Here is a 26,439-nt window from a genome sequence, read left to right on the forward strand (position 1 = left end):
TTGTCCTGATCCTTGCTACGCTGTAGTTGCCGTAGCTTTTTTTATTTTATTTTTATTTTTCTTTTATACAATTTGGGTCTTAAAATCAGAATCAAAGTTGACCTAGCTTCACAAGGGGCGGGGAAACGAAAAATAGCCGCGCGCCAAAGTGAACCCAAAAAACTCAATCTTCCCGAAGAATGAAACCTCATACTCCATCTTCCCCTCCCCTCAACCCAAAAACTCTTCTCTAAAGACTCATCTAAATCTCAAAAACCTCATACGCAGTACTCACCTTCGTCTCTCTCACTCTCTGGGTATGTATCTTCTCTCTCCCTTCAGTGGGTTCAATTCTATTAGTTCAAATTATCAAATGAAAGAGATGAGATTTTTGTTGTCTGAGAGGAACCAAGTATAGAAAATTTGTTTGTGTATTTGAAATCACTTTCAATTTTGCTTATTTGTGGAAGAACCGTTATGTTTGTTGGTTTTGGTGTTTGGGTATGTCAATTGAGTGTTTGGGTATGTCGATTTGGTACTGAAAATCTCAATATGAATGGAGCTAACTTCAATTTGCTCTGTGGACAATTCAAAGCACTAGGCCTGATCTATTCCTTCACATGGTAGATAGCAATATCTCGGTTGTTTAATCTTTTCATTTAGATGGTTTCAAGCCCTAAATCTTTTAATTTGAATTTGGCCCTGAATGGTTTTCAAGCCCTGAGTAATTAAGAGCTCTGGTTTTGTTTATCACTATATGGGTTCATTTAGTTGCTGAATGATGCGCTCAAAGCAAGCGCATAATTTAACCCTGAAATGTCGTTAGTAATATAAGTAAGCAGGGATCGTTCTATTCCGGGGATTGAGGGTACACCTGTCAATGTAGGACAAACAAACAATTAAAATTAAAACAAAGTATAATATTCACAAAGATATTACAAAATATATACATATTTACGAAAAAGGGGGATTTTTGGTTTTTGGATTTTTGAAAATAAAACTAAGTTAACAAAATAATTAAAATGCAAAAACATCAAAATACGAATGGAATGAGAGAATAAAGATCAAAATCGAAACATATGATTAAAATTGATTCAAACCCTAATATTGTTCATCTAAGTCATGAGAGAGGAGTTGATCATGTGAAACGTTAAAAGCAAACAATTTCCCATATTTTACTTTTCAATGCTAATTAATCTAAGTGAAAGCACCTAGATTAATCCTATTAAACATGCAATCAAACCCTAGAAAGCTAGTCAATCATGTCATGTTTAACGCATTACACATAGAGAAAGGCTATCAACTCAAGTGTACAACTTAGTATGGAAAAGTCCACCTAATTGCAATCCTCGTTAATTAAATTCGATCTTTGTCCAAAACCTTTACTACTTTGGTTCAAGTTTACAAAAAACGAAAAGTCGATTTCATGTTCTTAAACCTAGCAACAATTATGCATAAACCCTATAAGTGTCGACCCAAATAAGATTAATACACAAAGGATATCTATAATGCAAATTTAATTAAACAAACCCACATAAGCAACTCTCGAAGAACAATAATATGAATCTGAAAATTCTCAATTAATCATAAAAATTTCAGAAATTAATATTTGTTCAAACACATGTGTCAACTAGTTCATAACCAACGAAATTCAAAGCAAAGGTTACAAAGGAGAATCGGATTACACCGTGGATGAAGATGAGATGGATGATAAACGTTGTGGGCTCTTGAATCTTGAAAGCAAGCTTCAAGGATGGATATGGATGGTGATGCTCACGGCTTCTCTTCTTCTTCCTTTGGCCTTGCTTGAACTCGTGGAGATGACTAGAGGATGGATGGGAAAATGGAAGGGAAATAGAGAGACAAAGAAGATGGAATAGATGAAGGAATGTGTGTTATGGATTCAGAAATTGGTGATTGAGAGTGAGAGGAGAAGGTGTTTAAATAGGGAGGAAAAAGAATAGTGAAATGATGAGATGAAGAAAAATAATGAAAGTGGAGTATGAGAGTGGTTTGTAAAATATGTAAAAGATGAGGTAATGATGAAAGCAAAGCATGAAGGTGAAGAAATGTGGAAGTGATGATGATCTTTTAGAGTAGAAAAATGTATCCAAGGAAAAGAAATGCTTTCTTCATGTGGGTGGGAAACATGAATATGTGGTGTTGAGCTGTTTTCAAGTCAGTTTCTTCCCCTTTATTCCTTCAATTATTTCTCCAACAAGACTTCATTATATGCCTTCGACTTCTTCATATGAAATTATCCACCATGAGTGTAGATTACTGTGGTAAAATTTCAGAATTTCTTGCCATGTGGTTGGGCTGGAAATGCTGCTGGACCTCTTACAGGTCCAGTTTTCCGGTTTTGCTTCTGTAGAGAATTGGGCTGATTGTTTGAAGGCCTTCCACTCATATTTTTCTCTGGCACTCTTCATAAGAAATGATCCTTTGGGTGTCTAGAGTGGATCTGGAAGGTTTCAGCTCATTTGAAGTTCATTTGGTCAGGCGGCCGCTCCTTCTTCTTTGCTTGGCTTGGTTTCTCCTAGCCGGAGTAGGAATATGTGTAAAATTGATCTTTTAGTACATTTCCATTTTTCTACTCCAATGTACCTTCATCTTTGCTCCCCTTGGTGTTCGCAAGCTCCTCTTTCCATTTATGAGTTCATTTCCATATTTAGCTCGGAGGTCCTGAAAATAGAAACTAATAAGAAAAATAGAAACTTTCCTAAACTGAAAAATAGAAACTACCGAAAATGGAAACTTACTAAAAATGATAAATAGAAACTATAAAAATAGAAACTTTCTACAAATATGAACTTTCCCAATCAAAGAATGAAAACTTTCATAAACAGGGTTTTAATAAGGAAATAACGCAAGAAATGTAGGGAAAAGCAAGTAAAACGTCGCATTAAAATGCTCCTATCACTGAAGCTTTCAGCTAAATGGTATATGCATGTGTTTGTGATTATGTTTTAGTTTTCCGTGGTCCTATTCAGTGGTTGGTTTTGATACTTGGATATTTATATGTATTATGAGTAATGGCCTTTTATAGCTTGTAGGGTTCTTTGAATGAAAACAGATATATACTTGGTTTTGTTGGCTGGTGTTTAATTTGATTAGCTAATAATGTGCTATTTGTTTATAAGAGATAGAACTAATGTAATGTGAAACTCGAATATATGTGCTATTTCTTTATCAACTTGTCTTCAATTTTTAATTGTCATATTATGTAGAATAGCAGTATATGATATGTAATATAGTCCTTCCAGCTTTAGCACTCTCCCTATGGATCATTTTGGAAGGGGAAAAAAAATGATGCTTATGCCTTTGGGGACAAAACGGGACGAAATTTTGTTTGATGATTTCATTGCTAGTGTTCTGATTTGACTGTCGAAATTTTGGTATTCTTTTGCAAGTATTCAAGATTAGGGTGAGCTACAGCTACTTGATCAGTTACTTGGTTAGTTACTTGACCAGTTACAGTTACTTGGTCAGTTACATGGTCAGTTACTTGGTCAGTTACATGGTCAGTTGGTCAGTTACATGGTCAGTTACTTGACCAGTTACAGTTACATGGTCAGTTACATGGTCAGTTACTTGGTCAGTTACATGGTCAGTTACTTGGTCAGTTACTTGACCAGTTACAGTTACTTGGTCAGTTACATGGTCAGTTGGTCAGTTACATGGTCAGTTACATGGTCAGTTACTTAGTGGATAGTTTCTTAGTTTCTGGGCATAAAAGTAATGATGTTCTTGTTACTTTGACATGGTCAGTTTAATTTGTCCAGTTTTCTTAGTGTCGTTAGAAAACTTAGAAGCTTCCACAAATGTGGAAATCTTCAGCAAAGCACCAAAGAGTTTTGTATTGTGTTTGGTTCATGCATGTTTACTGATTTTTCTGAATTTCATTCCCTTTCAGTTAATTGGTTTTGTTTGCCTGAAGCACTAAAGTTTGATACTTCATAACCTGTTTGCATCTTATTGTTTGGCTTTGCAGGTTATTTGCGTATCACTTGGAGGCTAATCTGCTCTGTCCTCTATTCTCTATCATCTATCTTCCACTCGTCATAGAAAATTCAAGGTAAGCCTCAACTTTTTTGTGTCTTGGATGAGATTGTTGGGTATAAATGCAGAAGCTATCTGCTTTATCTTTTTTGTTTGCTGCTTTTATATATATTTTTGTTTAATGTATTTTTGAACAAAGCTTATATGTTTATTGCAATTGGAGTATATGTTCTTTGCTTAATTAATTACCTTCTTTTAGGGACTGAACTAGCTTATAGTAATTTTATACTTTTGATGTTGGAAATTTATAGTTTTTGTGTTGTATTTTGATGGCAGCTCAGTTGTAGGCAATGTTTCTTCACTTTGGTTAATTATTTGAAGTCCTTTGTTTGGTTAGTAGTCATGGTTATAATTTGATAAACTGTATTTTTCTTGGCTATTTGACGTAGATGTTCAATCTGATTGCTTAAGGAGAAATATGGACAAATCATGGATAGATTTAGCAGATAGGCATTCTCTAGCATATTATGATGCAATAGATCAATTTTTGACTTTTGCATACATCAATAGGGATCTGGGTTCAAGGATTTATTGTCCTTGTAGAAAGTGCGAAAATCGTTATCTCTATGTAAGATTAGTTGTGCGGCAGCATCTTCGTGATTATGGTTTCTTTAAGAAGTATAGGAAATGGGATAAACATGGTGAGCCTAATCATTATGTTCATCCAGTGGATGGAAATCAAAATGGTATTGGGTTAGATTCTTATATGGAGGATGATATGGTCAGACTTGTCCAAGAAGCTTTAGGAGCTCCTAATGTAGGAACACATGATCAGACTAGTGAAGAAAACTCAACTAATCCTAATGTAGGGGCAAATGAACCTACCAAGAAGTTCTTGAAGCTTCTTGAGGATGCAAACCTTCCATTGTATCCGGGTTCTAAAAGACACACAGCTTTGTCATATACAGTTCGTCTTTTGCAAGCGAAGGTGCTCCATGGATGGACAGATAAATCCTTCAAAACTTTACTTGAGATAGCAAAAGAATCTATGCCTGAAGGTGTGCAACTTCCCAAGTCATATTATGAAGCGCAGAAGTTAACAGAAGATCTCGGATTCACTTATGAAACAGTAGATGCATGTCCTAACAGTTGTATGTTGTTTAGAAATGAAGACATAAATTTGGATGAATGCAGAATATGCAAGACATCTCGATGGAAAGATAACAATGGTAGTTCAAATGATGTTGCAGCACTTGGGAAACGAAAAGCAGCAAAACAAGCAAGATATTTTCCTTTAAAACCAAGGTTACAAAGGTTGTTTATGTCTTCAAAAACAGCAAAGCTTATGAGATGGCATGGAGAGGAAAGAACCGATGATGGTGTGTTTAGGCATCCTGCAGACTCTCTTGCATGGAAAGATTTTGACCAAAAACACACAAATTTTTCGGGAGACATTCGCAATGTAAGGCTTGGGTTAGCATCTGATGGATTCAACCCATTTAGGTCTATGAATATAGTTCATAGTACCTGGCCTATCATATTGGTTCCCTACAATTTACCACATATGATGTGCATGAAGCAACCCTTTATATTTCTATCTGTTCTTATTGATGGTCCTAAGGCACCCGGTGATAAAATTGATGTCTACATGCAGCCACTTATTGAAGAATTGAAGGAACTGTATGAAGATGGTGTAGAAACATTTGATGCATTCAGCAATGAAATGTTTAAAATGCATGCTGCATTATTGTGGACGATTAATGACTTTCCTACCTATGCCAACTTGTCGGGGTGGAGTACAAAAGGTGAATTTGCTTGCCCATCATGCAACTCTGAAAGTGGTTACCAACGGTTGAAGTTTGGTAAAAAAGCTTCATACATGACTCATCGGCGGTGGTTACCCTATGATCACAAGTATCGAGCAGATTCAAGGTCATTTAATGGCAATACAGAATATAGAAGGAAGCCTAAAACTTTATCTGGTGCTGATCTTCTTGCACAATTGGAATCAAATGGTGTTCTTACAGAGTACAAGCGGGAAGATCTAGAGCGAATGAAGGTGCTTGGGGTGCAAAAACCTGATAATGATCCTTTGATGAAAAAGAAGCATAATTGGAAGAAGAAAAGTATATTTTATGAGCTTCCATATTGGAAAGACAACCTGATACGTCACAACCTTGACGTGATGCATATAGAAAAGAACATTTGTGATAATGTTCTTTTCTCAATATTAGGAGTTGCTGGAAAGTCTAAGGACAACTTGAATTCTCGTCGTGATCTGGAACTTATGGGAATTAGGGAGCAATATCATCTAAAGAGGAGAGAGTCTGGTACAGAGTATGCTGATCCAGCTGAGTTTGAGATGAACAATAAGGGGAAAGATATGTTCTTTTCAGCCTTATCAGGATCACGAATGCCAGATGGAGCTGCTTCCAATATTGCACGTCGAGTACGTTTACATGATCGTAGTATTGGAGGTCTTAAGAGCCACGATAACCATATTCTATTGCAGCAACTTATTCCTTTATTTATACGAAGTTCTTTACCAGAGAATGTGGTTCAGGCATTGATTGATCTGGGTAGTTTTTTTAAACAGTTATGCTCAATGGATAATTGTGCAGCAGATCTAGAAAAGGCTCGTGCTCGTATAGTGCTGACACTTTGTGAACTTGAGAAGATATTTCCGCCATCATTCTTTAATATAATGGAGCATTTACTAATTCATTTAGCTGATGAAGCATTAATTGCTGGTGCTGTAATTTTTCGGTGGATGTATCCTATTGAGAGGTATCTACTGACCTTGAAGGAATATGTGAGGAATCGGGCTTGTCCTGAAGCATCAATGGCTAAAGGTTATTTGATGGAAGAGTGCATGAACTTCTGTACTCAGTATCTCAATGATGTGGAAAGCAAGTTTAATAGACCAGCAAGGAAAAAAAATGATGACGATATAAACAAGGGAAAAGACTTTGTACTTGAGGAAATTACTCGGACACAAGCTCATCGATGGATCTTATTCCATACAGAGGCAGTCACACCATTTCTCAAGTATGTCATGTTGCTTATTGTTTTGTTTTTTTATAATCTGTATATAATCACATGGTCAGTTACTTGGTTAGTTACTTGACCAGTTACAGTTAATTGGTCAGTTACATAGTCAGTTACATGGTCAGTTACTTGGTTAGTTACATGGTCAGTTACTTGACCAGTTACAGTTACATGGTCAGTTACTCAATTACTTGGTCAGTTACATGGTCAGTTACTTGACCAGTTACAGTGACATGGTCAGTTACATGGTCAGTTACTTGGTCAGTTACTTGACCAGTTACAGTTACATGGTCAGTTACTTGGTCAGTTACATGGTCAGTTACTTGACCAGTTACAGTTACATGGTCAGTTACATGGTCAGTTACATGGTCAGTTACTTGGTCAGTTACTTAACCAGTTACAGTTACATGGTCAGTTACTTGGTCAGTTACATGGTCAGTGACATGGTCAGTTACATGGTCAGTTACTTGATCAGTTACAGTTACATGGTCAGTGACATGGTCAGTTACATGGTCAGTTACATGGTCAGTTACTTGGTCAGTTACTTGACCAGTTATATGGTTAGTTACTTGACTAGTTATAGTTACATGGTCAGTGACATGGTCAGTTACATGGTCAGTTACTCAGTTACTTGGTCAGTTACATGGTCAGTTACTTGACCAGTTACATGGTCAGTTACTTAGTTACATGGTCAGTTACTTAATGGATAGTTTCTGAGTTTCTGGGCAGAAAAGTAATGATGTTCTTACTACTTTGCAGTGAACATCTTATTACTATTCGACGACAATTTCCTGCTGCAAATGAACACTATGTTCAGAGAGTTCATTTTCGGGAATTTGCAAACTAGTTTAAGGAGCATGTATGTTGCTAGCTATAATTAGATATATTTAGTTCATCTTTCGGTGTCTTATAGTGTGCAGTTTTTAACTATTGTCTACCTAAATCAGGTTATCAATTTGCAAAGAACAAGTTCTGTATTGTTATCAGAAGAAGTTATTGCTTTGTCTAATTCTCCTAGTCCATCAGCAAAGAGATTGACTTCTTACAATGCGAATGGGTTTTTCTTTCGAGTGAAAAGTCTTGATAATCATCGCTCAACACAGAATAGTGGTGTAACTTTACAAGCAGACAAGAATCTTTCTATTGACTCCTCACCATACTATGGGAGATTGACAGATATTATCAAAATCTCTTATGGTATTGATATCAAATATGTTTTGTTTAAGTGTGATTGGGTTAATCCTGCTACAGGTATAAAGTTAGACCATTTTAACTTTCCTTTAGTTAACTTCAAGCGTTTGTTGTACAAAAATGATTGCATAGGGGATGAACCCTTCATATTGGCATCTCAAGCTCATCAAGTTTGGTATGCTCTAGATCCTTCAGCGCAAGAATGGCTGAATGTTGTTGACATGCCTTCAAGAGACTTATCCCTTGTGCAAACTAACAATACTGAAGAAGCTAGTATTTCAAGCGAGTCAATGGATGTTGAAATGGATGATTGAGACCGTAACTTGTAATATAGTAGATGTAGGTTAAGATGGCACTTATAGGTGCAGATTTTTGTGTGCGTAGGTCTTTTTTGTTTGCTGGAACTTGGTATTCGTGTATGGAATATATGATATTAATTACGGTCTTTTTTGGACAATGGAATGTGATTCTGTCATTTCAATTTATAATAAACTGTGGTATTTCTATCATATAAAACTTGTTGGTTATTTCAATTCGAAACATTATGTTCTCATATAATTGTAAATGTCCTTTTTCAGTTAACCATGAAGAAAAGGAAGATTGGTCGACCACGCACCATGTCTGAATATTTGAGTTCCAGCAGCTCTCAATCTTCAAGCAACAGTATTTCCTCATCACAACAGCCATCACCGTCTTCAAGATTGCCACCACCATCTCCTTCCCCTCCACCTCCTCCACCTCCTCCTCCACCACCGCCACCCCCTGCACTACCATCTCCACCAGCAGGTACATCAATATCTAATATATTTGTAATGTAGTATCTTTTTTGTTTTAAAGTTACAATTTGATATTTTTAACACTTGGTTAGAGATGGAAGTACAAGCTACTGCTGAAAGTTCCAGAGGTCAAAATAAGGGTATCTCAGAATGGAATACTGGAGTTAAAGTCGAAATCAAGTTTGATTCTACCTTCCAACCTGTGGGAGATAAGGCTGCCCAATTAAAGTCGCAGTTAGGACAAATTGTAAGGGATGGGCAAAGAATTCCCCTTACAATAATTGATTGGAAGTCTGTTGGAGCTGAAGTGAAAGATGGAATATGGAAAGAAGTTAAGGTACATATGTCATTTATATTTGTTGGTAAACACTTGAATGAAAGAAAAAAAAACTTGATTCCATGTATTTGCAATTAGTTTTTGGTTTTGATTTGTTTTAAAATTATGAAGCATAAGTACTAGTTTCAAGTATAGACTAATCCTAACCTATCAATGTTTCGTAGGATAATTTGCTGAATGTTCCAGAAGGATATAAAACTGTATGTTTGAGATGTTGCAATAGTCTGTGGAAGGATCATAAAAGCAAAACGAAACTCAACTTCTTTGAGAAAAACAAAGAAGATCTAGATATTCTTTCAAAAGTTCCTGCCAATATTGTGACAGAGCAATGGAGTGAGCTAGTTGCCTATTGGAGTAGTGAGGAAGCTAAGGTATTAGTGGCACAATTTTTATAAATAGATTATCGAATACCAGAATCACTACCATTTAACCTTGACATTGATGTTGCAGATGATAGCAAGAAGAAATTCTATCAATAGGGAGCTTCGTGGACCAGTTCATACTACTGGTCGAAAACACTTTGCTCAATTACGATTTGAGGTATTCCACTGCATTCTACATTTATGTGTTTCTTCGGTAGGAGATGAGTTTCTTCTTTTTTCCATTTCATCTATAAATTTGATTCTTGTATTGAAATCTGAAAATATGTAAATTTGGATTGGAATATTATAGATTCAGTTTGCTATTATTTTGCATTTGATAGATGGAGCAAAATGGAGAAGAAACTGATAAGATGAATGTGTGGAAAAAAGCACGAGACCAGTCAAAACCAGAAGTAGTTGAAGTCATTGTAAGCTTTATTTTTAGTATATTGTATGATAATGTTTCAGTTTCTAATTTATATGTTCTTTTCAAGCTGGTAATTCTATACTTGAATGTAGGAAGAATATGAAAAACGACTTTTATTAGAACCTGAGGACCAAAGGAACCTTCAGGCTGTCAAAGACCGTATATTTCATGAATTGATTGGAGAGGATGGCCATGGATATTGTCGCACCTATGGATCTGCCGTGCCTAGAAGATTTGTCTACCCACATGCACCAAATTCCTCTGAAACCACTGATGATATAATACAGAAAGTAACTGAATCTGTGGCAAAAAAGTTTCAGGATCAGCTTAATATGCTACAAGCTCGAATTGATTTTTTGGAGAACAAAGAGAAGAGAGGCATAGATCAAAATGGACAGGTTTGTCATCACAAGAATAATTGTTTGAATATTTAGCTCTTATTTGATGTGCACAATTTATTAGATGGTATTGATGAGATAATATAGCAAGACAAGAAATATGAAGTAATGCGGAGACATTGAGATTTCAGTTTGTTTTGACAAGAAATATATAGTTGGTGATAAGATCTATTCAGCTTTGACAAGAATTGTTTAGTTTAATATGCTTCCCTATATAGATCATATGTTGGTTTTGTATAAAGGTCTCTAAAAGGTCTTTTTAGTGGGATGTTTTTCCTTGTTTAAGTATGTCACTTTTGTTAGTTCTGTATGTGTATAGTAGGCAGGTCGATGATAATGTTTTATTATGATCATATATGTCCTCAGTCCTACAATTGTTTCAAGTGTCCTCAGTCCTACAATTGTTCTATTATTTGATCTGTTTCCCCTTTGCTGTTATTTTATCAATGATGAATATACATACTAGATCAACTTGTAAAAGAAACACTAGCTTTGATGACACTTGGTTTGAAATTTCCTCTCATACTGTCATTCTCTTTGTAATATGATTATAAAAAATGATGCAACCTGCGAATCTGCGTGTCTGGTTATTGGAATTGGGTTATGGTGTGACATTGAAAAAGGGTGATATGCAAAGCCATACATGATATATCTAATTTTTTTTTTTTTGATGTCTTAGGTTTCAGATGCAACTAGTGACCATGAAATTCGGAGGGAGTCTGTAGGAGAAGAAGGGAATCCAGATTCAAGCAGTGATAGAGCAATGGGCTAAGTTTCAATATGTTATTGCATATTTTTGTTAAGTGTTACTCTTGGTTGTCTTCATTAGGAACTTGGTTTTGGGCATAACTTAATTTGTACTTCTTTTAATTACCTATAATGGTAGTGCAACAACTTAATTACATTGCAATGAAATAGATGAGTTAATGAACAATATATGTGTTGTGTATTGATATTTTTATCCCATTTTTGGATATTGCAAAAAGACAGGTTTTGTTAAAAAAAAAAAAATTGGCTGGCTACTAGCATCGGTGAATTGCCGTAGCCAAGAATATATCTCTATATAACACCACACCGAAGCTATGGCAACGAGACCGTAGCAAAATTTGATATTGAAAAATTGGCGGGAAGCAAATTAGTTTGGCAGCAAAAAAAAATTGGCGGGAAAAAATTTGGCGGGAAACAAATTTGGTAGGAAACAAATTTTGGCACGAAGTAATATAATTATCTTATTATTAATTATGCTGCGACGGAAATTTGCCGTAGTATATTTTGTAATGGCGACGGCATTAGGGGTAGCATGAAACCGTCGCAGAGTAAGTGTCGCAAAGATCTTTGCCGTCGCAAAAGTGGTTTGCGACGGCATTTTGCCGTGGCTAAAGATATTGGCGACGCCACCAACGGCGTCAGAAGCTTTGCCGTCGCAGAGCCGTCGCAAATGCTTTTTTGCCACGGCAAAACAGCTTTTCGCTACGGCAGGGCGCCGTGGCTATTGCAATTTTTTTTTGTAGTGCCTTTAGGGCTAGGCCTGGCCCTACCCTAAAAGCCCGGCCCTAAAATTTAAAATTATATTTTTGTTATTTTCTATTACAATATTACATATTTACATGTGTAAAAAACTAAGGGAGTTTTGATGTATTATTTGAATATGTACAAAATTGGTCTCTTAAATCGAGTCTATGCCTTTAAGGCCCAAAGGCTGAAGGTAAGAAGCCCAACTGTCCAAGTCCAACTCAAGTAGCAATAGGGCAAAAGCAGACCCTAGACGGCAGAGTAGCAGACGCTATCCCACCTTCACAGTTTCACGCTGTCGAGTCTCTCTCAAACATAGGTCGCCTCTCTCTCAAACCCGTTGTTACTTCATCAAAGTCCAGACCGCCTCTCTTAGCCACCACCTACGGCAGACGGCCAGACGCTATCCCAATATCCCGTAGACGCAAGGCGAGCTTGCGACAAGTCGGATCGAAGATCGAGGTGGAGTAGACACAAGGCGAGCTGAGCCTGTGATGTTGAGCGAGGTGAGCTGAGGATGAGTCGGGACGAAAATAGAGCCTGGGGAGTTTGCGACTGATCGAAGATCGAGGAGTTTGCGACGGATCGAGATCGAGGAGCGCATGAGGCTATGAGGAGCTTGTTTGAACATTCTTGTTGGCGCGAGCTGGGTTCGAATCTTTCTCTGTCTCGAGCTAGGTTGATGAGGTAATCTCTCATTCCCATTCAGTTTGTTGATGTCGGTGATATTATATATTGATTATTGATTAGCTAAACTCTGTTTATATCTGGTTACATCCTTTATCCTTACCCTTTTCTTTTGTGTGTGTTATAAGCAGTGTTCTAAAAATCGGCCGCCCAGACGCTGGGCGGCGGCTTCCCGACTCAATTAATGTGTAATCAGTGGCTTTGGGTGGGCAGACGGCCTAGGCGGGCGCCTGGGCGGACTAGGCGGCTGGGCAGTAGATGCTCAATCATCTTGTCTGGGCTAGGCGGCCTGGGCGGCAGCTTCCTGACTCGATTAATGTGTAATCAGTGGCTTTGGGAGGGCAGACTGCCTAGGTGGCTGGGCGGTAGATGCTCAGTCGTCGTGTCTGGGCTAGGCGGGGTTGGGTATTTCTGCTGCTGCTTTTGTAACTAACCATACGTGCATCATTCCTGCTGCTGCTTTTGAAAGAGAAGCCATATCTGCCTAGGATTTAAGAGACATAGGAAATTGAAGTTCAAGAATCAAGATCTGGGTTTAAGATGAAGAAGATCCAGATGCTTGGTGTGAGCGAGGGGCTTGGCAAGAAGAAGGGATCTGAGAATTTAATATCTAAAATATGTAGGACTCACTGAGAGAGTAACCAACAGAGAGAAGAAGGCATCTGGAGATTTTAGATCGTAGAACACAGAGAGAGAGACTAAAAACTTGGAATGCTTAAAAGATTTCCACTGTTTGCTTTTTGTTTTAGACAATTAAGGCATAGTTTGCTAAAATGGTGAAAAAAAAAAAGGCTTATGTCAGATACAATAGCTCTAAAATTATATTTTATGACACTACTCACATTTTGCAACATTCATGATAGTAATTGACCAAGTCAAAGGTGGGATTGATGAATATATTTAGATTTTATATAACTATATGTTATATAATAAAATAAAATTTATAAAAAATAAAAACCTCCTAGGCGCCTGGGTGCTGATCTCCTAGTCACCGCCCGACTAGCGCCTAGCGATTTTTTGAACCTTGGTTATAAGTTTATAATAGTGGAAGAGATGAAAGCAATAACAGACTTGCAAGGAGGAGGAATTGTGTTTTCTGTTCAGCGTGCAGTAGTTGTTCATTCGGTACTCTTTTTACATAGTTACTGTTCAATTTGAGTTTTTGAGTGACGTTTGTGGTTTTCTGGTTGGGTTGAGAGAGAAGGAAGAAGAGACTCCCAGATTTGAAGAAGATGCCGGCAATATTGTGTGTGACTAATCTGGTGAGTGTAGTCTAAATGTTTATTTCTGTTCTTGGCAATGAAAGTTATCTTGGTTGTTGAAACATATATGATCTATCACTACCCAATTTGTATGGAGCGGGGCAGTGGGTAAGTTAGTTTATATAGAGTTTTTTTATTGTTGTTCACAGATTCCCAATGTTTGATGTTTGATGTGCTACTGATCACTTATATCTGATCTCTTTTACCACATGTTGGATTCTCTTGCTGTTGCATTAATTTGTAATGTTTAATGTGCAAGGCTGCACTTATGTTGTACAATCTTTCATGGAATATTTGGCACATCATACTAAGGTCATCTTGCTACTGATTGATGTCGTTGGTGAGTGTTCCAAATTCTTGGTTACCATATAATTTGTTACATCAATTGATCATGATTTAAGAATATATGTCTTTAATGGATTGGCGTGGAACTTTAATGTTGCAGAAAGTGAAAATGAACTGAAATATATGTATGTATTGCACTATTGCTGGTTCTCTGTTTAGTAAGAGATGAAGGAAGCTTAGCTTAAGAAGGAAGATTGCAAGTGTTAAATCGAACACTGCTTTAGTTTTTGTAAAGAGATTGCAACTTTTGTTAATTGATGAATAGTATTGTTTGTAGCCTCAGTGGCTCAGTCTCAGTGCAATTTCAATGAGAATGTGTAATTAAAGGTTCAGTGGGATTTTTAGTTATTCACAGTTCACTTATTTGTAATTAGCTTAGAACCTTAGGTTCTCAAGTAGCATATTCTCAAGTATGAATGTATGATGATTGAAGTTGTTTTTCAGTTCGGATTTTTTTTTCTTCCCTTTTCTTTTGAGTTTCAGATTATTGAATATATGAACGATACAGTTTTACCGAAATTCTATTTTATGAGAGTTAAACAAAGGCCCGGCCCTACCCTATTTGAAAAGGGCTGGCCCAGCTCGCCCTTTCGGCCCTTGCGGAATGGGCCTTAAGGGCGGGTAAGGGCTTACGTATTGAAGCCTCGGCCCGGCCCGACCCTAAATTTTGTTGACTTGGTCAAAACCCAACCCAGCCCTACGCTAAGCCCTAAAATTTAGGGTAGGGCTGGCCCTAGCCCGACCCATGATGAGGCCTACATGAGGAGTCCAGTCCAAATATAAATGGGAAAAGGAAGAATTTACCTCAAAAGTAGGAGAAAACATAATTGGAAACTCTTCAGAACTGCAAGGAAGTGGGGAACACAACTCAAGGCACAATGACCCGGTCACGTCACCTATATAAACTCTTCGTGAAGCAGAATTGCTCGTCCATTTAGGAGCGCACTTTTATTCGTGCTTTTATGTTTGTGTTGACAAGGTACAATGACCCTATACTCTATTTATATCCGATATATTTGATCACTACTTTATGTTAGTAAATATGGATTAATGAGTAAAATTTGGTACCTTGAATACATTCCGAAACCAATTATGCAAAGATTTGAATAAAAAGAAAGTGGATTTATGTTAATCCAATCCAAATAAAATGACGGTCCTAATTTTAGGTAAAGTTTGAGGTAAAAATTTAAAGTAGTACATCATACGTGCGTTATATGTAATAAGTGTTTGGGACTGAGTAACGCTGGCAATGGCAGTGGCTTCCCATGCCTTCAGAAGCTAGACTCCACGGGATTGGTAAGTTGTTCAACCATCTCCTTTCAAACAAAATGTGTAAACGATACGGACTTTTTGACTTGTGTGCAGGAGTTTTTGCACTTGGAAAGTGAGTAGTACTGTTTCAGAGTCTGACGGGTTGTGTTGAGAATATATACATCCCACATGGGAAAAATGGGACATTGCCTATGAGTTTATAAGGGTTTGGGCCACTTCATCCATTGCCAATTGGTTTTGGATGTAAACCCCAGATTACTTTATCATGGTATCAGAGCGGGTTACCCACGTGTGCATGCCTCACGGCCACACGGGCTCCACGTCACCCAAAAGTTGTCCACATGTATGGCTTGAAAATTCGTCACTCGTGCGGGGGCGTGTTGAGAATATATACATCCCACATGGGAAAAATGGGACCTTGCCTATGAGTTCATAAGGGTTTGGGCCACTTCATCCATTGCCAATTGGTTTTGGATGTGAACCCCAAATTACTTTATCAGGTTGAACCAGTGATTTTCTTGGCACGGAAAATTAAGTGGTTGAGATTTTTAGAGAGAAATCAATGGAGTTTGGGATTGAAGGGTGAATAAAGCCTATAGATTATTTTCACGCTTTTTTGTCACTAACTGTGTTCTTGATCTTTGCTTTTACCGACCTCAACGTGAAAAATTATTTCTTTCCGCACGCGGGATATGGTCTCAATCAAATCATCATCAATTTGCCTCTAGGAGCTGGGGTATTCGTATCCTTATTATTCACAATTTTTCCAACTACTCTAAGAGGGATAGGACACACGCATCCCCGGCCAGATAAGCAGTGGCGGATCTAGGATTCGAAAATAGGGAGGGCTACATAAATTTTTTTAGTACAATTATGCACAAGTGTGGGAATGCAAGAGTGGGGAGATGAGAACTTGAGAGTTCAAGTGTTTAAAGATTGAATTTAGTTAGGAATTTAGGCCTTTTTGGGAAGAAGAAGAAGACGAAGAATGAGAATTTGTGATGGACGGAGAGAATGGGAGAGCTAGAGAGTTTGACTTTGATAATTCGGGAGTTCGGGTGGGTTTCGTTAAACAAACATACATATAAACAAAAAATATACATCATATATATAGATTTTTTTTCAACCCAAAAGTTTGGGGAGGGCTTGAGTCCTCCCCACCCCATACCTAGATCCGCCCCTGCAGATAAGGGAAAAAAAAGTTGGAACCATACCACATCCAACGGACCGGACGCGAAAATGGTGAATGTGGTCGTAGAAGGAGCAGTTCAGGCTCAAGCTCGGGCCTCCGCCACAGCCTCCACTCCGATCCATAGTGCTTTATGTTATTAGAACATAATCAGATATTATGTACGTTTCATAGTTGAATTATGATTCAGCCTTTTCTATTCACTATTAGATCATGTTCTGAATTTTTTTTTTTAATTTTTCGATCTGTTCTAAATCCTAATTGAACTAGATTATTTTATTATATTATTATTATTATTATTTTAATAGCAGAAATGTCTATATCTTAATTAATGGAGTACGTAAAATTACAATTATATAATAGCTCACCATGCACCTAGGACCACGACAGATCGAGTCACTTATTAAATTGTAAACAACTTATAATATAGTTCTAAATGAAAATCGTCAATTGCCAAGGTTTGTGAACGATTAGTAAATAGACTTCTTACTGCAACAATAAATTAGTAAATTCGTCAATTGCAGCCTATAATTTTATCTATCTTTTTGTTATACGATGACGTAAATTGTCTTCCTACTTAAAAGAAGCAACGTAACAACCCAAAAGTTGGCTAGTGCAGGCAATTTTTGCATGGAGTCGTTGAACTTGGTAAGTTGACGAGTACTCTATCAGAGTCTGATGGCTTGGCATGACTTCTGCATGCTAATGATTTGTGGTAAGAAATGCGCGTTGGAGATTGAATGGTCAGAATGGCTTATTGGCTTATTGTTTAATTGGTACGTGAAGGAGTACGTTGTCCTTACTGGAGGGCCTGAAAGATATCAAGATTATGCATGGTAATATGACCTTTTATGCTTAATTAGGGCTGGGCTCGGTTCGGTACCAGAGTCGCAGGGCCAAAATCATGTACCGTATCGGCTTAGTTTGATACATAAAATGGAAAACCACTACCGGCCACCGAAGTCGGTATACCGAGAGACTTGGTTGGTATCGGTTGGTTGGGCCTCCAACCAAGTTTATGCTTGGGCCAAAATTCCAATGTGACCCATCTGTAATTTTAAAAAGCCCAGATTAATAAGTAAAGGAAAAAAATTGGAAAATAAGTATATAAGTCTCATTCATGATACATCAACTTCATTGCTTCATTTCATCACTTAATTGTTCATACTTCATACAAATTCAAGAATTCCAATTCATAGTTCATAAAATCACTTCACTGAAAGTTCAAATAAATGTACAATAATCTGAATAACTAAACTGAAAGTTCATATGAAAAAACAAGGGAATTAAACAAAACAACAAATAGACAGTAGCAGTTGAACCAAAAATCTGCAATCTACAATCTGCCAAACTGCAATGTTGCCAAACACATGAAATTTGGTGTCAATGAAGTTCAGCAATGAACCAAAAATCTAATAACACTTAAGAGAAGACTACAACACTTATCAGTTATAATCTCGATTAGGTTTGAAGTAAGTCAAACAACTATTTTAACTTCACAAACATACAATAATTAAAACAAGCTAGTTAGAGATGGAATTAGACAGCTGCATACCTTACAAGCACCTGTAGGCTGCTAGACATCAGTTTGAACAGAAGTGGTACTGTTAATTGATGCATCAATTCCCTAATTAAAAGCATTTTATGGAAAAGAACAAAAAAGAGGTTAATAACAATATTATGCTTGCTCAGTTATGAATCAGAAAATCCACATTTTCAATGGCTTACCGCTCTCAAGTTCCTCCAAAGTGTGGTGCATCTCAAGGTCATCTTTAGCGGGATCTTTATAGAAGTTTGGGGGATCATATTTTAACCAATCCGAAGTGCAAACAAGGGCTTCCACCATTTTTGGTGTCAATGAAGCTCTAAAAGGATCCACCACTTTTGATCCTAAACTGAATGCATTCTCCGAAGCCACTATTGAGCATGGAATAGCAAAAATATCATTTGCTAGCTTTGATAGGACTGGATAGGTTTGCTCATTGGCCTTCCACCACTTGTGAATTTCAATTTTTTTTGCCAAGAGGCTGACATACCTATCCGATAAATATTGATCAACTTCATTTCTTATGCATTGGGATTGCTCTGCCATCCTCTCCCTTGCTATTTTCCTGCTGACTTCATCAAGGTTCTCCAAGTCATCCCCTTCCAATCCAAAATCTTCTGCCATGCTTTGTTCAGTTTGGTTGCTACCTTCGCTGCCCTTATATTCATCATACATGTTCAACAATATTTTCTTCAAGTCCCCTTGTATTGAGTTAATCGTTTCATAGCTTGCATCGACCTTTTCCATAGCTACTTCTGCCCACTGTAGCTTGTATCTTGGGTCAAGAACATTAGCTATCATAATTATCTTGTTCACCGATTCAAAGCTTCCCCAATATTTGTTAAACTTGGTCTTCATTGAAGTAGCAACCCTCTTTAAAACTTCATCTTCTGCGTTCATGGCCTTGTCAATCTCAGTTTGTAAAGTTATCATTTCAACAAATAATATATTTGCTGTGATTTTTTTCCAAGCACTAAGCTTCACCATAGCTTCATAAAACTTTTTCAAGAACAAGCAAAAGGCTTGTGCATTCCTCCAGTCCTCATTAGATGGGAGTCCAACCCTGCTTCTGCCATTTTTGTCAGTTTCATTGAAATATGCTTTAAACTGACTATCTTCTTCAACCATTCTTTCAAACACAGTCTCATACTTGAGTGCAGCTTCAAGCATGAGATATGTGCTATTCCATCTTGTGATTACATCTAATGGAATATTGGCATTTGCCCTGCATTGTTCCAAAACAACAAACTCCCTAAACTTGTCAAGTCTTTGCGATGAACTCCTAACATACTTAGCACAGTTCCATATAGCAGCAATCCCAGCTTCTAACTCCTTCAAACCATCCCTAACTATTAAATTTATGATGTGGCATGCACATCTTAAATGTAGAAACTCTCCCCCAAACATCAAAGTCTTGTAACCCCTCAACCTTCTCATCATGTATGCCACAACTACATCATTAGCGCTAGCATTGTCTACCGCGATGGTAAACACTTTAGTGATCTCCCACTGCCTCAAACACTGCTCTACTACCCTTCCAATCTCCTATCCTTTATGACTAGTAATTGTACAAAAGTTTATGATCCTTTTGTGCAATTTCCAGTCACTGTCCATAAAATGGGCAGTTAACACCAAGTAATTTATATTCTGGATCGAGATCTAAGTGTTGGTGGTAATTGAGATCCTTGTCTCATTTGCCCTTAATTGACTAAACAATACAGCCTTTTCAAAATTAAACCTATCTAAGACACCGTTAGCAACCTGCTTTATGTTCATTCCAGGCCATTGAGGCTCTAATTCTTTATAGAAAGCTTGAAATCATTCTTTCTCTACATGCCTAAAAGGAAGTTCATCCTTGATAATCATATCTATGCACCTATCATCACACCTCTTCCGGCAATACTTATGGTATGTTGAGGCTCCACTCACATTATCCTTATTTAACTTAGCCTGCTTGGGATCAGATTCTGCGTGTAACGGATGACTGCCACATTTCCTAGTATGTGACCACATTGAGCTTGTCCCATTCTTTTTACTATCACACAAGACTTTCTCATTACAATATTTACAAGTGCACCAACATGTATCTATTTGGTCTGAGTTCGGGAGTTTACATCTAGTAAACTATGCCCAAAGAGGACTTTTGGTAGCAGGCTTTTTTCTTTTCTGCCCAATTACAGCAGGGGGTTGTATGTTGTCACTGCCAGATTCAGATTCAACACCTGAACCTGAACCTATAGCTGAAGGTGGGAGTGTTTGAGTGGGTGGTCCTAAAGGGGATTGCCCTAAAGCTGCAGTACACTCTATATGCATGGCAGAACTAATAGAAGGGCTTAAGCTACTGGTTTGACTCAGATTTCTGCTTTGTGTACCCATAGCTACAGAAAAAAGGAAGAAAACAAAAACCATAAATTAACAAACCCAACAACAATTCACACATCACAAGTTCACACAGCATCAACGCTTCACAAATTTGTTCACTAATTGGTCTAATTCAACAAAAAGGTCAAAAACAGTTCACTAGCATATGTAACATTATAACACGTAACATCCTTCCATATATAACAAAAAGGTGAAAAACAGTTCACAAATTGTCTAATTCTTAGCACTAGCATATATAACATATCACATCCTTGATCATTCCATAGCTTAGTACATAAATTGACCTCTTGTTCCAAACGTTTGCTCCAATGCTCCTATTCTGCTCGACCTTGAAGCCTTCAATGCTTGAGATTGGAAAAAAAAAACAGAGTAAGAGACACATTAAAAAAAAAAAGAACATATTGGAACAAAAAATAAAACAAAAGACTTGTCATTGATTGATTTCTGATTACAGAATTCACTCAATTCAGTAATTCACAGCAACAAGATGCAAAGATAAATAGAATCAAAACTAAGGAAGTTTCCTTAGTTTGACTAACCTTCCATCAATGATGATGGAAGCATGAACTGTTAAGTTTGAAAATGCCTGATTAATAGTACGAAACATTACAAATTAAAACTAGACCACATAATCATTACATTAAAACCTAATCAAACATTACATTAAAAATGGACCACAAAAATGCAACCTAATCAAACATTCAAACTGGACCACAGAAACAATCAAACAAAAATAAGAGCTCTATATAAGTATATCAACAACCACAAAATGACAGAAACAATCAATTATCAAACAAAGTAACAAAGTCACAAACTGGACCTCACCTCACCTCTATAATAATGATGAGCTTTTAGCTTTCCAACTATCTAAAAGCAATGCCAATCGGGACCTGATATCCAAAAGCAAATACCCAAACAAAAAACAAAGCCCAGAATTAGTTAATCTCCAAAACTTGAAAACCTAGAACATCACATAATTGAGAGACCCTGCAGAGATCGATTCCGACCAAAAAAAAAAAAGTAATGGGTTCAGAACTCATAGATAAAATATCTACTTGAAAGAGACCGATTCGATTTCACTTGAGATTAATGGCAATACTGCAACAGAGATCGATTCCACTTGAGATTCAACATCAGTAAGCAAGATGTAAAACAGCAAAAACATTAGAAATCACTCAACTTAGAACATGAATTGAATGAATCCAAGAGCTTCTAACTAAAATTAAAACAAAAATTAACCAAAAGAAAAGACTCACCGGCTGTAGACACGATTTGAATGAACAGATTAACACTTTATGTGTTTGATTATTGGATAGTTTGGGTTTCGAAGGAGAGATCGAGTCAATGGGAGGTAGAGAGGGTTTGAGTCTGAGAGAGATTCCAGACGGCTCAGTTCAAGCCTTCGAGGGATTATCCAATTCTTGACTTGTCATCCTCATGTACACCCTTAGGGTATGTTGTTTACCTCAATCAGTCTGTAGTTCTGAAAACTGACTTTGACAAAAACATAATTGAAAGAATGATTTGCCTAAATAGTAATACTTATAATGAAGTGCTAGACTTGAAGTAGCACTCTAATATGTTCATGTTTTTCGATCCGCTGCATTTTTTTCGTAGTGGTTAGTTTTAGCAATTACAGATGACATGGAAGTAACCCCAAATACAGAAACTACTTGTTAGGATTTTATTTAGCATCTCCTTTCAAACAAATGTGTAAACGATATGAACTTTCTGATTTGTGTTATGTGCAAGAGTTTTTGCTTGGGTACGTGTAACTTTACATACTGCTGAGATAGGACTATTTTGAATAATAAATAACTGACTCCACATATGGACGGCTGAGATTTGCATGTTTGTTGTATGTGGACTTGTATCGCCGTGTATACAAGAATTTTCAGTTTCAAAGTCTGACCGGTTGATCCAGTAATTTTCTTGGCACGGAAAATTAAGTGGTTGAGATTTTTGGAGAGAAATTAATGGAGTTTGGGATTGAAGGGTAATCATAGTGCCTCGTATAGGAATGGGATGGCCGGCCTGACCGCCTGATTGGTTTGGCAAGTTTCAGGGAGGGGATAAAGATCGAGGTGATGATTCTCAAAGAAGAGGTTATTGAGCAAGCCTTAGATCATTCCTTTTCTCTAGACATATAGTATGATCTCTTTTTTTTTCGGCCATCAGATGAAGAAGGGTTCATTTACAGTAGAATTAATGAAGAAGGGGACTCAAAGGCCATTAGTATTAAGTTCCTACTTGACAATGCCAGGTAACAGAAGCATAGCCAAGCCATTCCATACAACCCTACGTCATATGATCACGTCAAATTTGAAAAGCTTGATTGGCCTGATCCCAAAACAAAATGATAATAATCCACGAAAATTATTTGTGAGGAGGATTCCGTTTAGATATAATATTGGAAGGTACGTTCATGGCCAAAACAAGAAAAGAGAAAAGAGAAAAGAGAAAGACTACTGAAGATTCTGTCCCAAAAAAAAACAGGCAAGCAAATCTTAATTTTGTTGGACCTACCGATGCAAACTCTATCACTCCAGCTAAGCTCGATCAGTTTTCTCTTCGTCCATCTCTATCAGACTCTCTCGATCCTTCATCTCTCATTTTCTAAACTTCTTGATCTTCGCGCCCTAATTGATTGAACTCCATATAACAAAGGAATAGTAGAAAACATGTGTCCTCATGTAGTACGTAAAACTACCACATGGATTACTCTCCTCCACATGTCATTAAGCCGCCTAAGTACGTAGAACCCTTGATTGTTTGAACTTTGGAGTCGCGATACAATACATGAAAATGGCTATATAAATCACAGATATTGCATATATAGTTTCAATTTCAGCACCCAACTAATACGTAGAACGCATTTCTAATCTCTCTAGCTAGTAGCTAGCTTCTTCTTTCCCATGACTAACGAAACAAAAAACGAAGATCACATAACACCTACTCAAAAGACCATAGCCAGTGCAGCTAATCTTGCTAACCTCCTACCTACCGGCACCGTCCTGGCATTTGAGACCCTCATTCCTAGTTTCTCTAACAATGGAGCATGCCATCCTGCCAATAAGGGCCTTTCAATATCCATCATTATAATCTGTGCCATTATCTGCTGCTTCTGCTCCTTTACTGATAGCTTCATAGACAGTACCGATGGAAAATTCTACTATGGTATCATCACTCGTGAAGGCATATACATCTTAAATCCTAGAGCAAAGGAGCTTACGATTGACGAAAAAAAGCGCTTGAGAAAGTATAAAATAAAGCCTGTAGATTATTTTCACGCTTTTTTGTCACTAACTGTGTTCTTGATATTTGCTCTTACCGACCTCCACGTGAAAAATTGTTTCTTTCCGGACGCGGGAGATGATCTCAAGCAAATCATTATCAATTTGCCTCTAGGAACTGGGGTTTTTGTATCCTTATTATTCACAATTTTTCCAACTACTCGAAGAGGTATAGGATACACGCAGCCCCGGCCAAATAAGGGAAAAAAAAGTGAGAACCATACCTCGACCACCACGGACTTGGAAAAAGAGGTGAGGTCGTAGGAGGAGCCAAGGCTGTGGCCAGGGCCTCCATCACAACCTCTACCCCATAGTGCTTTATGTTATTAGAACATAATCAAATATTATGTTTCATAGTTGAATTATGATACAATTTTTTCTTTTCACTATTGGATCATGTTCTGAATTTTTTTGTTTGTTTTATAAATCTGTTCTAAATCCTAATTGAAATATATATATATATATATATATATATATATATATATTTAGCATAAAGTTCTATATCTTAATAGAGTACGTAAAATTACATATAATAATAACTCACCCTCAGGTTCAAGACAGATTGAGTCACTTACTCAATTGTAAGCAACTTATTATAAACTGAAAATCGTCAATTGCTTAGGTTTGTGAACGATTAGGACGATTAGGTAAATAGACTACTTACTGCAACAATAAATTTCTAAATGGGTCCGGATCAAGGGACACAAAATTGTACACAATTTTTTACACTCCTCGTGAGCCTTTAGATTTTAAAATATTCAATGGTTTAGATTAGATGTGAGAATGACATGGCATTCAATTATTTCCCAACAAAAAAACAAAAGATAAATAAAAGTGAATTAAACTGTTTTATTTTATTTTTATAAAGAGTAAAATACAAAAATAAATATTACTGGAATTAGAAGAATATGATTAAAGAAGCAAAACAACTACAATAACACCAAAAGAAAAGAAAAAAAACAATGGTGTTCATCGTCATTAAGTAATTTTCATGCCCTTTTCCTAAAATCAGTTTAAACTCCTTCTTCCCAATTATTAACCCCTTGATTGAAATTTTTTCGATCTTGTATGTTTGATACTACCTATTGTTGTTCTTGGATCTATATCTAGACTCGTACAGGTTAGTATGAACATTGAGATCAATTAAACCATGGTCATGACATTTCTCTTACTGAATTAATCCTCAGACATATGTTCTCTAACATTCAAATGTACCTGATATTCATTGAATATGACAAATCACAATATATGCATTATTGTTGTGTGCGGAACAAAATAAAGAGTGAAACAGCAAAAGAAAGCAATTTCCCAAGTACGAAACAAATATCCGATTTTTTCTCTGTTAATGCTTCCCATAATCCTCCCTCAGCTTGTATTGGGTTGGAATTATGGGATTTGTGTGCCCTTCATGTTGTTTTCTTCTTTGTTTGGTAATGAATTGAAGTTCTCCATATTCCAAAAAACAAAAGAAGAAAAAATTGCACATGGGCGATCTTGTGAAATCTTAATTCCTATATTTGGAATTTGAGGAAGCGGATGGGCATGGGGATGGAGCTTAGGGAAGGCAATGTGGTGTTCTTGTTCTTGTTATTCTATTCTTAAGTGCTTTTCATTTTTATCGTTCTCCATTTGTTTAATTTCATTATACTTTATTATTTTGTTATTTTACTTTTCCTTAAAAAAAAAAAAAAGAAGTTTATTTATTAATTTTGGTTGAAAAACAAATTATTATTATTTTTGTTATTTATGCCATGTCATTCTCACATTTAATCGAGACCATTGAATGTTTTAAAATCTAAGGACTCAAGAAGACTGTAAAAAATTGTGTACAATTGTGTGTCCCTTGATCCCTATAATTATTTTATCTATCTTTTTGTTATACGATGACGTAAATTGTCTTCTTACAATAAGAGCAAACGAAGCAATGTATCAATCCAAAATTGGCTAATATGCAGGCAGGGCCTCCCCATCACCGTACCTTCACTGAACTCAAACACATGAGGTTGTTGATGAACTTGGTAAGTTCTCGAGTACCCTTTCAGTCTGATGGCTTGGCATGAGTGCATGACTTTTGCATGCTAGTGATTTGTGGTGAAAAATGTGCGTTGGAGATTGAATTAATGGTCAGAATGGTTTATTGGCTCATTGGTTAATTGGTACGTGAAGGAGTACGTGGTACTTACTGGAGGGCCTGAAAGAAATCAAGATTATGCATGGTAATGATGACCTTTTATGCTTATATGCTTAACTATTTTATCAGAGCCGTCTCAAACTTTTCGGAGGCTCTGTGCGAAAGCTTAAATGCGGCCCTCTACGTTGTAGTCTTATATAAAAATATTAGGAAGACAAAATCACCGAAATCTCATCAAATTCATAACTGAAATTTATACTTGAACTAACTGACAATATCTAATTTAATAAAATCAAATCA

The 26,439-nt window shown here is 36.8% G+C and overlaps 3 protein-coding genes across 3 annotated transcripts; 2 read left to right on the top strand and 1 right to left on the bottom strand.

The window, feature by feature from the left end:
- The first annotated feature begins 4,459 nt into the window (after positions 1 to 4,459).
- LOC112193947 lies at positions 4,460 to 8,534 on the top strand. The gene is made up of 2 exons (XM_040516905.1): positions 4,460 to 6,952; positions 7,977 to 8,534. Exons 1-2 carry the CDS (start codon positions 4,460 to 4,462, stop codon positions 8,532 to 8,534), a joined length of 3,051 nt encoding a protein of 1,016 aa, XP_040372839.1.
- A 1,121-nt stretch (positions 8,535 to 9,655) lies between these two features.
- LOC121052065 lies at positions 9,656 to 10,983 on the top strand. Its single transcript, XM_040515950.1, has 4 exons — positions 9,656 to 9,704; positions 9,784 to 9,873; positions 10,037 to 10,123; positions 10,215 to 10,983. The coding sequence occupies exons 2-4, from the start codon at positions 9,784 to 9,786 to the stop codon at positions 10,554 to 10,556; spliced, it is 519 nt and encodes a 172-aa protein (XP_040371884.1). The 5' UTR covers positions 9,656 to 9,704; the 3' UTR covers positions 10,557 to 10,983.
- Positions 10,984 to 18,486: 7,503 nt separating this feature from the next.
- LOC112193948 (zinc finger BED domain-containing protein RICESLEEPER 1-like) lies at positions 18,487 to 19,773 on the bottom strand. The gene has a single exon (XM_024334213.1). It carries the CDS (start codon positions 19,771 to 19,773, stop codon positions 18,487 to 18,489), a length of 1,287 nt encoding a protein of 428 aa, XP_024189981.1.
- Positions 19,774 to 26,439: the final 6,666 nt, after the last annotated feature.

Source organism: Rosa chinensis, chromosome 3 (assembly GCF_002994745.2).
Source record: "Rosa chinensis cultivar Old Blush chromosome 3, RchiOBHm-V2, whole genome shotgun sequence".
NCBI lineage: Eukaryota > Viridiplantae > Streptophyta > Magnoliopsida > Rosales > Rosaceae > Rosa > Rosa chinensis.

Coding starts and splice junctions, on each gene's coding strand:
- LOC112193947 (XM_040516905.1), top strand. CDS start 4,460: ATGGACAAATCATGGATAGATTTAGCAGATAGGCATTCTCTAGCATAT. Junction 6,953..7,976: donor TAAACAAGGGAAAAGACTTT/GTACTTGAGGAA, acceptor TACCTAAATCAG/GTTATCAATTTGCAAAGAAC.
- LOC121052065 (XM_040515950.1), top strand. CDS start 9,784: ATGATAGCAAGAAGAAATTCTATCAATAGGGAGCTTCGTGGACCAGTT. Junction 9,874..10,036: donor TTGCTCAATTACGATTTGAG/GTATTCCACTGC, acceptor TGCATTTGATAG/ATGGAGCAAAATGGAGAAGA. Junction 10,124..10,214: donor CAGAAGTAGTTGAAGTCATT/GTAAGCTTTATT, acceptor ACTTGAATGTAG/GAAGAATATGAAAAACGACT.
- LOC112193948 (XM_024334213.1), bottom strand. CDS start 19,773: ATGATGAGAAGGTTGAGGGGTTACAAGACTTTGATGTTTGGGGGAGAG.